The sequence below is a fragment of the Balearica regulorum genome, chromosome 27, assembly GCF_011004875.1.
Source record: "Balearica regulorum gibbericeps isolate bBalReg1 chromosome 27, bBalReg1.pri, whole genome shotgun sequence".
Lineage (NCBI taxonomy): Eukaryota > Metazoa > Chordata > Aves > Gruiformes > Gruidae > Balearica > Balearica regulorum.
Window position 1 is genome coordinate 405,352 of NC_046210.1, and position 12,747 is coordinate 418,098.

Below are 12,747 nucleotides of genomic sequence, written 5' to 3' on the forward strand. Positions count from 1 at the left end.
GATCTGGAGAAGCACGGCGGGACCCACGGGAGACCTTCACCACCCCGAGGCCTCTTTCTCTGCCTCCCCCCCCCCCCTTCCTCCTCCGCAGTGCCGGCTGCCGGACCCTCACCCGCCCACGAGCTCCCTGCGTTGTGTGCTGGTGGTGCACGCCGTCGTCGAACGCTTTCCAAGCGTTCGACGACGGCGTGCACCACCAGCACACATCCATCTTTGCCGCAGGCACTGGCTGTTCCTCGTCGGAGGCAGCTGCCTGTGGTAGCCCCTTTTTTTTCTCTCCTAGCCCAGCTCCCAAGGACAGGCAAGCACAGGCAAATCCAGAGCTCAACCTGCCGAGGGACCCTTGGGGTAAAACCTCCCCACGGGGAGAGACCTGGGGGGGGCTCCGGACCCTTCCCGGCAGCGAAACTCTGCCCCGTCGGGTGCCAAAAAAGGGATGGGGAAGGGCGGGATAGAGGCGGCCTCCCCCTCAAATAAAAGCGATGCCAACAAAGTGCTCGTGCCACCCGGCTCTGCCCCTCCTGGGGGGGTCCGGGTCCCCCCCGCCGCCACCACCTCCCCTCCCAGTGATGGCCCCGGCAGGCTCCCGCTCACTTCCCGAGGCAGCGGCCGGCACGCGCTTCTCTTTCATAATGAAATAATTTATTTTCTAACAGTCGAACAATACAGAAGTATCCATATACACAGCAAAGGTCTTCTAAAACACGTAGTTTCTAAAAATGCGTGTGCTAACTGTAATAAAAAGCACCATTAGATGGTTTTGACACAGGGTTCAGAATGGTATTTACAGCAGGAACCAAACGGCTGGAAAAAGAATTCGTATTCTCCCGTCTGCCGCTCCCCGGCTCTGGACTGCCCAAAATAAAGCCGATGCCAGAGTGGGTTCGCTTCTCGGGAAGCAAAAGAAAAAAAAAAGAAATGAGGAAAAAAAAAAAAAAAAGATAGAAAAGCGCAAATAAAACGTGTCAAAAAAAAAAAAACCCAACCCAAACCCCACCGCCCCGATGGTTCTGGTCGGGATGTCTTGGATGGTTCGCGTGCCGCTAGGCCAGAGAAATTAAAATGATGAAACAAACCTCATGGGTTTTGGCCGGTGCCACGGCAGAGTGAGGCCGTGATGCTTCCCGGGGAGCAAACACGGAGCTGGGCTACGGCAGCTTTCCTCCCGGCACGGTGCGGCGTCCGGACCCGAGACCTGCTACAAATGAAGGCGGGCGATGCCCGAGCCTGTTGCTACGCCGGGGGGGACACGCACAAGTCGGGGAGCAAAGCGCCGGGGTGGCGATCGGCTCCGGAGGGTTTCGGATAGAGCCCCGTTCCCGGCAGCTTCCCATTCTCCACCTGGACGTGGCTCCCGTCTCTCGCCACCCGGGGACAGCGGTTGGGGATCTTGCCCTCTGCAAGGAAAAAAGAAAACAAAAACAACCCCAAAAAAGCGTGTTTTCGACTCACGCCCATCTGTGCAACGATCCGTCGTAAACACGGGGTGCGCGAGCGGCTCCTCCCGCCCCCTTTTTATTTTTTTTATTTTAAATCACAATCTACAAAAATGTCTCTTCCTGCAGCTTATTTCTTAGGAATGCTGGTGGATCAGTGAATTCCAGGAAAAGGCTGGCACAGCCGCCGGGCACCTCGGCTGACAAAGAGACCGAAAAACCGCTGGAGACGGTCCCGGCCGCTCGCCAGGAATCAACCGTCGGATTTCCAGCCTGATTCCAGGTTAGTGCATCGTTTCGGAGGGTTCCCGTTTCTCTTCGCCCTCGGGGGCTGGAGAGGAGCACGTCCCAACAGTGCAAAGGTCCGATAATTATTGGTTCGCGTCGAGACGGGGAGAAAAAAAAAGGGGAAAAAAATAAAACTCAAAAAGGCACAACACTGAAAAATAATAATAATTAATAATTTACGGCGAGTCGAAACCTTCAGACTCGCTCTAGCTACATGACAACCAAAAAAAAAAAAAAAAAAAAAATCAACTGTTTTCTACCTCCTGTTGAACCCCGATGGTGCTTTCCCGACGTCTGACGTCGCCCTTCCCTGCTCAAAGGTGGGAAGATGCGTGAGGCTCCGGTGGGATTCCCGAGGCGGTTTCTGGAAGAGGGCGAGGGAGGGCTCTCGGCAAACATCTCCTGGAGCCACTGGCCTCAAAGTGCTGATATTCCACTTTCTTTTTCTCTGTGCTTTTCTTTTTTTTTTCTTTTTTTTCCTCTTTTTTTTTTTTTTTTTAAAGCGTAGGGGTTTTGAGCTTGTGTGCCGAAGGCTGGCTGCCGGGACTCGGGCGTACCCGTGCTAAAAGCATCCGAGCCGCGGGTCAGTGCAAATCTGCCGGATGTGGGAAAATTCCGGCTGCTTTAAAAAAAAATTAAAAAAAAAAAAAAAATCCCTCGTGGTTTTGATTTTTTCCCTCTTTTAAAACCCAGCAGGTGCAAAAAAAAAAAAAGGCAAAAAAAAAAAAGCTGAGACTTTGGAGTTTTTAGCAATCCGCTAGCCCCGTCTCCCATCCTCTTGCTTCTCAAAGACTTCAAGTGATCCAAAAATAGCTTAAGGATATTAAAAACTAACAAAAAAACCACCACCAACAACAAAATAGAAAGTTTTGTATTCATTCAGTCGCATTTTGCGGAGCATCTCGGTGGCTTTCGGCGTTTTGGAAACTGCATTTCTTGAAGGGATTTGTGCAGCCCGCGTGCGGCCGCCCGGTTTTGCCTCCCACCGCTACGAAAAGCCCTCGGAGAGCCAAGCGGCTCCTCGCCAGGCGCCGACGGGGATGGAGCGAGAGATTTGCCGAGGAGGCGGAAAAGACTTTCGACCGGCTCAAGGGGAAAAGAAACGTCTCCGTTAGCGGAACTCTACGTATCAAAGTTTCCAGAACATCTATAAAAGCAGCAAGTCGTAAGAACGTTTCTCTCCAGTACATAGAAAAATGAATAAATACTATTTATAGCTCACGTGTTTTCTGCACATTTCCGTGGGCTCTCGGGTCGCTGTCGGGGCGGTGGGAAGGGCTCTGGCCCTTTCTTGGCATGTTCGGGTTTTCCTCCCTAAGGCGGCGACCAAAATCCTCCGCGAGCCTGTTTGAGCGGCCAAAAAGATCTCCGCCGGCCGGAGAAGTGCTTCGGACACGCCGGTGAAGGGGTCCCGTTGGGCGCCAACGGCCGGAAGCTGCCCCGCTCCCCCTCACCGTTGGGTTATTGCTAAACTCTCGCGCGTTGGATTTGAACGGGGCCAGGCGTCGCTTCCGTAAAACAAATGAGGCATTGTCTTTTTTTGTTTTTGTTTTTTGTGCTAAAGGGATGGAGATAATCTTCATTCATCTCTCCGAGGTAGAAAAAAATTGTCCCCGAGACAAGAAGTGTGAAAAGGAAATTCCAGGAGCGCTCGCCTAGAACAGCGATGTGCAGCCGCGACACGGGAGGCGGGACGTCGCACGGGACGGGGACCGTTTGGTTTTAGGTAGGACAGAAAACTTCCCAGACCAAAGGCGTCCGACCCGAGGGTCTCTGAGAGGGGCGACGATGACTGCCGAGCCCCGCAGCCCCCCCCGGAGCGGCGTTCCCCATGCGAATAAGGCTCCGGGAAGATGGCAGGGCCAGGCTGGGGTCTACGTGGCTGCGCCGCTACCCTGAATAATTAGAGTCGGCGGAGATGAACGGCGCGATCCCTGTGCCCATCTGAGACACGACGCGGCTGAAACGCTCCGCTTGCTGATGGTCGACTTGCCTCCGTGCTCCTCTGGATCTAAACTACCCGAGGGGCCGGCTCTGCCTTTGGATCCTCGCCCCAAAACTCTACATTCGGGCCCTGCCACCCATTACCGGGTACGTGACATCGCTGGGCAAATGCAGAGTTGATCCGGAACACCGGGCGGTGACAGCAAGCCAAAAATCCCAGGGTTTTTGAGATTGCTGCTACTGCTGGGATATTCTCGGGCGCATCAAAACATGGCTGGAATGTATGGTCTCGCAGAGAGGAGTTTCCGGACGGGAAGAGAAGCCGGTGGATGCAAGTGGAGGCGAGCTCCGGGGAGCAGCATTGCCGCCTGCAGCCCCACGTGGTGTTTTGGGACTGCGGCAAAGCTTGGGTTCATTTCGGTCGACAGTACATTAAGATTTTTATATTTTTTTTTTTTTTTTTTACGTGCAAGAGAATGGCGGGACGGTCCGGTGTGCTACCTAACGAGATCCAAAAGGGAAACAGCGACGGGTGAAACAGCTACGGGAGTTGCTTCTTACGGACCAAGACAAGGCTTGCGATTGCTCTGCGACTTCAACCTCTTCACGCCGGAGCTGGAATAACCCTCGTCGCTGCAGATGCTCTGCAGGCTCCCTCTTTCGTCCGAGTCGCTCGGGCTGCTGCTGCTGCTCCAGTCGAGGTCCGCAGGAAGGTCGTCCGTGCTCTCCACGTCCACGTCTATCTCTTCTGCAAGAGGAACGGTTAGCATTACAACGCGGCCGGCCGAACCTCTCGCCAGCCGGCCCCGCTCCGCCCCCAGCGCAGGGGTCTCACCTCTATCCGAGTTGGAGCGCTCCGAGGAAACGGTGGATCCGATACTGTCCATCCTTATCCTCTCCATCCCCAGCTTCTCCAGCTGCCTTTTCAGGTGCCGCTGCTCCCGCTGCAGCTGGTCTATTTGGTGTACGGCTTTCCGGTTGAAGTCTTCAAGCTTCTGCAGGAGGACGAGAGAGAAAGCAGCCTGAGCTCCCCAACCTCCGTCTGCCCGCGCCCGCCTCATCGTTTCCGCTACCGGAGTCATCTCAACGCAACCGCCACCAACTACCGAGGGGCTCCCCGGCTTCAGCGGGCACAGGACGTCGAGCACGCCAGTTGTACGGATGCAACTTTCATCCTCCCGCGAGCCGACGGAGGTCGAAGCAGGGCGGGAGCGTCTGGCGCAGCAGCGGGGAGGTCTGGACCTGCCCCGAGGCCACTGGAGAGGGCACGGAAAGGACGCTCCCCCCCTCCAGAGAGTTTAGCTGGAGCCAGCCCCACCCTATTTATATATTTTTCAGAGTCTTTGATAACGAGGAAGTCGAACGCAGCCCGATGCCAGCGCTGCCCTCCTTATCTCTCAGCTCTGAATACGCCCAGGGAGGAGAGCCCGGCCGAGTCAGTCTAAAGGGCAAAGAGCGAAGTAGGAAACGCTCTGAAAAGAAAGGAAAAAAGCAGCCGTGCTCCAATCCTGCAGCCAGCCTCATCCCCAAGGCCTCTGGGCATCGCTGCGGCGTGGGGTACAACACAGAAATTCGGCTGTAGAGCGGCGCGGCTCTTGATAAGGGGACTCGCACAGACTCGCTGTGCCGACTGTGAGAGTGGCAACACTGACCCGCAGCGGCTCAACCTCCATCGGTGTTTCCAAAATAACATCCTGACCCGGCCGTTACCTTCGTCCCGCTCAAGGATCCAGACGCCCCGTATGGCGGTGATGCTCTCGAAGCCAAGCTCATCACCCACCCAACGGGGACGGAGCCCAATTTATTGTGCCTCCCGCAGCGGATGGGTTCGTCGGCACCGAACGAGCTCAGGCTCACCTTGATGTGCAATTTGGCTTTCGTTAGTAAACTCAGGGTGGTGTGTCTGCTGGTCTCGGGTTCGAGCGGTACCAGCCCCTTCAGCTTCTCCAAACACAACCGCAGATGGGCACGCCTGGAAGAAGATCACACGACACGTTGAGCCTTCAGGTACCCGCTTCCCAAATGGCATTTCACCCCGGCGAGCAGAGATACTCGGGGTGGTTGGACGCTAAAGCCAAACCAGACACCTTCCCACAGCTTCCGTACACGGGGCGAAAACTGCAGCCGGACAAAAGGACCTCTCCAAAAAACCTGACTCCGGCTTTGGCCGACCCCACCGACAACACCCTGCCAGCGCCTTCAGGCTGTCGGGATGTTTGCTGGTGAGGAGCTGCCAAAGACCTCAATTTTTTGGGTGAGGGTATCCGCTTTTGGTCTTTCTCCTCCCAAAAATCTTCACTACAGGGATGCTGTTCAGTCACCACCTCACTCCATCAACAGCTGAAGCCGTCTGGGCTGAGGCCAAGCAGCTGTAAAGCCAGCACATCCCTTGGGAGCGCTTCCTTTCCCCATTTTTCGTAGGAATAGGCCAGTTTCAGATCCATTGCCTTGGCATGTGCGGTTCTGGTCAAAACAAAACCATGTCCCCGAGGGAACACCAGGCTCCTCGGCTGCCCCAGTGCAGGAGCCTGCCAGGAATCCCTCCCTCCCTGGTTTGCGATGTAAACCACCCAGATTTTGCCTGCAGTAAAACGTAGGTTAATGCTTTATCACTTGCATACCGCTGCCGAGGGAAACCCCAGCTCCTCGAGGAAGTCCCTTTATCCGCGGATAACCGAGACGGTCCCAGCATGGGCCAGTTTCCCTCGTGTTCAGCTCTCCAACCCCAAGATTTAGGTCACATTCTCGGGCATCGGTTGCAACACCCGCCTTCGAAATACCCGATCGACACAGGCAGCTGCAAATTGGGATTTTGCAAGTACCTGCCTATCTTGTTTTGGGGCGCGCTAGGAGTAAACAGGCATTTGCCTACACAAAGTACCTTCTGAATTACAATGCAAACAACACACGTGGTCTTTACTCTTCAGGTAAATCCCAAACGCCGATGGGCTCAAAGATGAACCTTTGCAAAGATTATTTTCCTGAGCAGGGGGAGGAAGAGTGGCCCGGAGTGGTGCAGACCTGTCCGACTGCGCCGTGCCAGCTTACGAGTGATTTACCCGTGAGATCTACGGATAAGGAGCTGGCCCAGCCGTGCTCTGCGGGGGCTGCGGCAGCAAAAATCGAAATCCTTGGCTACCTCTGCTAAAAAAAAAATAAATAAATATGCCTTGTCACGCTGGCCATTCGCACCAGAAAAAAAACCCAACGAATGGAAAAAAACCAGCCCGCCCTGCCTAGCAGAAGTTACGCAGGGGGGAAAGTGGCAGCAACCCGCCCCGCTCGGCCAGCGCCGAGCGAGTTTCTGGATTACACAATGCCAACGCCGGAGTCAAAACTGGGGTTTCCAGCTTCGAAGTTAAGAGGCGCGGTATCTATAAAAAACGATTTTCTGCTACGCTTCACCTGGCTGAAATTGCTGCCATGCTTAAAACCCCCCAGAAATCCCACTGGCTCATAATAATAAAAGAAAAACCCCCTTCATTTCCTGGGCAAAGGACCTTCCAAACCCATCGGCTCGTTTCATTGCGCTTGTCCTTATGCTCCGTGAGATACCCCCATCACTCTCCCTCCCCAAGCTGCTCCCGGAGCCGGGGAGAAGGCAGCAAACTTTGGTCGAGGCCAAGATTTGCCATCTCGACCGCCACAGGACGGGATCGGGGTATCTCTAACGTGGAGCGAAGGAAGAAGGAGCGCGTAACCTCTGTCCAGAGCGAAAGCTCATTTCTCCGGCCTGTTCGAAGGGGCGGAAAAGACGAGCGTTTACTGCGCTTGCTTGTGCAATGTTACCAACAGGATTTCGACACGGCTCCGGTCTAAACAAGGCAAGAGGGATGCAACGTGAGCTTGAAGTAATCAAATGGTAATTTTCTCAGTCTTTTCAAATGAGGAATAAATATCCCCGGCCTTTTCTAACCCACGTTGCTTGGGACACGGGCAGGGGCAGTTCTGCGTCCGAAAGATCCAAACCAACCGAATTCACGCTGGCAGCAAGATTTGAGCCGTGTCCAAGCCACGCCAAGAAAAAGAGCCGCCTCTCAAGGACACAAAGCCACCTTTCAGCCGGACGACAAAGACCAGACCGCTCTCTCTCACAAATAACCACGGTTACGTGCGTGCACATACCTACCCCCCAACCGCGGGTGAGCAGAGGATGGCGGCCGCCCCACCGGCACGGGATTGCCCCGGGAATTGGGAGAAGGCTGGAAACCCTTCTCCCCTAGCAAGCTGAGAGGTGGGATGAAGGGTTTCACCAGCAAACTGGGAGCTGGCGGAGGAGATAAACGTCATTCCCACCTCCTTATTGCAGAGCCGCAGCCAAGGACAGGGAAGGCTTCAAGTCCAAGTACTCATCTTGGGCGACATCAGGCACCTCCTTGGTGGGCACTTTATCCAGCCGTCCTGTCCCTTCCCTCCCGCTCCCCCCCTCAACGTCGCCTTGGTTCCCCGACCCCAGTTCCCAACCCCTGGAAAAGCAGCGACTGACCCAAAGCCGGCTCCTAACAAGCCTCCAACACTGACCTGTTCTTTTCCATCTCGTTGTGCGTCGACCTGAAAATAGAAAGAACAAGTTATTAACTCCTCCGTACGCTGCAATTAGGATTAAGGCGCTGCCTTAGTAAATGATCCCCGGAAAAGCTGCAAACCTCGGGGGCTTTCAGAGCCGCTTAGTACCCTGGGGACGGCAAAAATGGCGGAAGGGACGCAAACAGCCCGGCATGACAGAGAAGTTGCCAGATAAATGGGAATAAAAGGGTCAGTACAAGCGTAAGATGGGATTTTAATGCGGAGAGGATGGTGGTGGAGACGGCTCCACGGCAGCTTGGGTGCTTGGTGCCACCTTCGGGGACAGCGCGCTGCTTTTTGAAGGCCGTGCAGCGTCCAAGAGGTCGCGTCTCGTACTGGGAGCCCCAAACCAGCTCGGAACACACCAGCCGTACAAGGCGGCGACCGGGAGCCCCCAGAGTCTTGACGACATTCCTGCCTGTCTCCACCGCTCAGCCGGTTGGTCGTCTCTCGGCAAAAACGAGGCGTGTAAAGAAAAGATTCCCCACGTCCAACAACGCGTTAGCACCTCCTAAAGAGAGGTGCCAAACCCAGGCGGGCGTTAAGTCCATTTACAAATTCCCCTGAAGCTCCTAATTTTGACAAAGCTGCTACTTATTTTTCTCTCCGTCGAAACCCGGGACAGCTACACGAGGCCACATTGCCCATGACACCAGGACCGACGCTTGGGAAAGAGCCACTTCCCTGCGCCGGGCTTCCTTAAAAGCTCGAGAGGTCACCTCGTTTTTCCTCGTTCAGGAAAAACGTTGTTACGTGCCTGAAAGCTTGTGAAAAACGCCTACCGGGGAGCCCTCAGGCCCGATGCCGCAGGAAAACCAAGGGATGTCACTGACACATCAGTCAAAGACGGTCGCCGGGGTCTTCCTCGCTTTGGCAGCGGCATTTTGCGAGGGATCACCACCTCTCAGCAGCCACCGCAGCCCTCCTGTCTTTCTAAGGGGATTCATCTCAGCCCAGCTCCTTTTCCTTTGCTTCCCAGCGGCACCGATCGAAACAATCTGCTCCCAAAGGCCAGCACGGAGTCCAAAAACATTCGATTCCAGCGAAGACACTCCTCACTTAACCGTTATCCTGACACGCTGGGGAACGGTGAGCTCTCCCCAGCAGAGCATCTGCAAACGGCCGGGAAGGACTCGGATCCTCGGCTCCCGCGGGATTTCTCCTTTCAACTTTTCTCTGGCTGAAAGTCCCCTGTTTTACAACGAGCCCTTCACCGCAGCGCTTGCGAACCTCGCGCAAAGTGATGAACTCTTTGCATCCACGATTGCTAAGATTTAGAAGAAGGTCCCTCAGTTGACGAGTTTTATTTTTGGATAGCCTCCCGCTAACTGAAACCTCGCCGGTCAGCCCCAAAACTTGAGCTGATCGCGAGCGCTGCCTTCCAAACGCGGTCTTTCTTTCCTCCTGCGGACCATAACAAAAAAGAAGGTAACGGCACGCAGCTAGAAGGTAACTGCAGCTACCCGTTCTCTTTTTAACACACCGCAGACCTTTGTTTTGCTGTTAGGATTCGCCTTAAGTGAAGAACAAGCTCCAAATCTTCCGAAAAGGAAATTCAGAGCGTGCGCAGGTGCGACAAGCATCCACAAATTCACTTGGAGCCCGTTTGGGAGGAGACTGAGAGACATCACTGGCCTTCTGCTCCCTCGACAGCCCCGAAACCCCTGCGTAGGAAGGACCCCGGCTCGGGGAGACACCGGGATTCAGGGTCCAAATAAAACTCACGGGGCGTTCCGGGCGGTATTTATTGTTATGGCAGCTATCAAAGGTCAGCTGTTGCTGTGTCACACAGACAAGTTTGCTCCCAACCAGGAAAATGTGACATATCTAGTGACATCGCCGCGTTGCTCCTCCCTGGGCAAACAACCTAAAATAGGGTAGTGAGAAAGGAAGCAATCGGCCGCAGGTGACGTGTCGGGATGAACCTGCTCAGACTTCCCTCTGCCCGACGAAGTTTCCCTCGTAACCGTTTCGAGGGGCTGGATGTGCTGGTGCAGAGGGGGAACTCCGGAGCCAACCCTCCCGAAAGTCAGCCGATAACTTCACCTCGATAATCCCCGAGTGATTTTAACGTTATTACAGCGACCGAATAAACCGCAACGGGTGCCGGAAAGAAAGAATTCCACAGGGTGACTCCGCTTTGACACAAGTTTCTGTTGTACAAAGCAGAAGAGTGAGCAAATAAAATGAGACACGGGAGCGTTAAGCAATTAATCCGTGGGCCTGGGAGGCATAATTAAATATTCCCCGGAAAAAAAACCAACCAAAACAAACCAAAAAACCCCCAGGCTGGTGGGACTTGCTCCTGCAGAACAACGCAGCTCCTCGGATCCGACTTTAACTTGGACAAAAGACGTTTCAGTATTCCCGAGAACGAGCTGCGCGTTTTTTAACATCATTTTTAACATATTTAACATCAGCGAGGAATAACCCGTGTCTGGATGGATTTGGGGAAGGATAATTAAGGAATTTCCTTGTAATTTAAGCGTCCAACAAAACCCAGCGCTCGGCCAAAAGCGTTTTAGAAAAATCTCGCTTTCTTTAGGGAGAATCCTCACGGACCGAGAGCGGTTTCACTTCCCGAGCTTTGGCACAAGCAAAGCCCGAAATCAAAAGTCCAACTTCCACATTCCCTTCAGCGAACCCATCCGCCACGTCAGACGATTACACGTTTCGGACCCGGGTTTGCCCAAGACGGGACGTTTCCCGTTTCCCCTCCCGTCTCACCGGGACGAACCGGGGAAGACGCCAGCCCGGCACGACCCCCATTTCGGGGTGTCGACGGAGGCGTGAAGGGGAGAGGGGTGGCCGGGTGCCGGTGGGTGGGCTCTGACGGCAGGACGGTGGCAGAGCCCGAGCGCCCGCTGACCGGAGGGTGTCCCCGTCCCCGTACCCCCCCCCCAGCCCTGCCACACACCCCCGTGACAGCGGGGCCTGACCGGGCCCCCCGGTGCCAACAGCCCCGCCAGCCCCGGCCCTGACAGACCCCGGCACCCTGCCACAGCCGGGCCCAGCCCCGCCAGGCCTCGGCGGCGTCCGCCCGGCCGCGATCGCTCCGCAGCTCCCGGTGCAGGGGACCCCCCCGCCCGGTACCGGCCGTTACCTGCTGCCCCCGCCGCTCCTCCTGGCCTTGGCGCGGCGCCGCACGGCCTCCCCGTCCTTACCGCCGGGCGGTAGCGAAGCGTAACCGTGCTCGGCTTCTGCGGAGACACAACCGCGGGCCGCCCGTCACCGCCGGGCCCGGCCTGGGGCGGGCGGGGGGGGGGGGGGGAGAAACACCGCCACCGGGCCGGGAAACCGGTACCTCGCTCCCGCCTCTCCAGGTACTCGGCCGCCTCCAGCAGCATCTGGATGTTGAGGCCGCCGCAGGCCGCCATCTCGCCGCGCGGTGAGGGCCGGGCCGGGCCGGGCCGGGAGCGGCGGCGGCGGCGGCGGCGGGGGGGGGGGGGGGGGGCGGGGGGCGGCGGCGTCTGTCCGCCTCACCCGGCCGCTCTGCCAGGCCCCGCCCCGCCCCGCCCCCGGCCGCCGCTCATTGGACGGCGTCCCCCCCCGCCGTTGTCTATTGGAGGAAGGGTGAAGGAGGCCCCGCCCAGCATGGGAACCGAGGGGGAGGGCGGTAAGGGGCCGTGCCCGAGGCCACGCCCCGCGCTCGCTGTCATTGGGCGAGAGCGCCACGCCCTCCCGTCGTTGGCCCGGCCCCGAGCCACGCCCCGCCCACCCAGCCGCCGGTCTGGCCCTCTCCTTCCCGGCCGCCTCGCCCTATTGGACGGCACGCCCTGCCACACCTCTCCCTAACTGACTCACTTCCTGCCCGGGCGACCAATGGCGGGGCGGGAACCGGAAAAGGGGCGGGGCGCTGGCTCCAGCTGGCAGCATGGGCTCGGCGGGGCGGGGGGGCACCGGGACCCCCCTCGGGCTGGGACCCCAACCCCCCCCCCCGGGCTGGGACCCCCCGCAGGCTGCCACCCCCCCCCCCGGGGCAGCGACACCCCCAGGCACGGCCCCCCCCCACCCCCGACAGGGCTGAGGGCCCCCCCTGCCAGGGGAGAGAGCACCCAAAGCCCCCCCCCCCCCAAAAAATGGGGGTACCCCGTGCAGCACCCCAGAGCCCACAGGCCCCCCAGCCACGGGGCACCCCCCAGCCCCACTTCCCCCCCAAACCGATAACTAGGGGGCAGGGGGGGGCAAAAAGAACTTCTCCCCCCATGCCCCCCCCCCCCCCAGCACCTCCATTTTGGAGGGATTCCCTCAGCCCCCCCCCCCCGCCCCCCAACGGGGGAGCCGGGCATTAATTAACAAAAACGTTAATTAGCAAAAGGCAGAAGCAAAGAAGTGAGCTGAACACGCGGCTGTCAGAAATCACCCAGCCCGGCCGTTCAAAAAACAAACAAAAAATTGTGGGTTTTGGCAATAAACGGCCCCAAACGGGCGCTGCCGTGGCCGCACGCGTTTTCATTTATTTGTATAAATTTATATAAATTTGTATAAATTATTTGCGTGACACGGGAATTAA

At 57.0% G+C, this 12,747-nt stretch overlaps 1 protein-coding gene across 1 annotated transcript; it reads right to left on the reverse strand.

The window, feature by feature from the left end:
- Positions 1 to 625: 625 nt before the first annotated feature.
- Positions 626 to 11,743, reverse strand: MXD1 (MAX dimerization protein 1). The gene is made up of 6 exons (XM_075736761.1): positions 11,539 to 11,743; positions 11,338 to 11,434; positions 8,190 to 8,219; positions 5,526 to 5,640; positions 4,504 to 4,663; positions 626 to 4,416 (listed from the first exon to the last, which is right to left on the reverse strand). The coding sequence occupies exons 1-6, from the start codon at positions 11,609 to 11,611 to the stop codon at positions 4,226 to 4,228; spliced, it is 666 nt and encodes a 221-aa protein (XP_075592876.1). The 5' UTR covers positions 11,612 to 11,743; the 3' UTR covers positions 626 to 4,225.
- Positions 11,744 to 12,747: the final 1,004 nt, after the last annotated feature.

Coding starts and splice junctions, on each gene's coding strand:
- MXD1 (XM_075736761.1), bottom strand. CDS start 11,611: ATGGCGGCCTGCGGCGGCCTCAACATCCAGATGCTGCTGGAGGCGGCC. Junction 11,435..11,538: donor CCTGGAGAGGCGGGAGCGAG/GTACCGGTTTCC, acceptor GTGTCTCCGCAG/AAGCCGAGCACGGTTACGCT. Junction 5,641..8,189: donor AACGAGATGGAAAAGAACAG/GTCAGTGTTGGA, acceptor ATCTTCTTCCAG/GCGTGCCCATCTGCGGTTGT.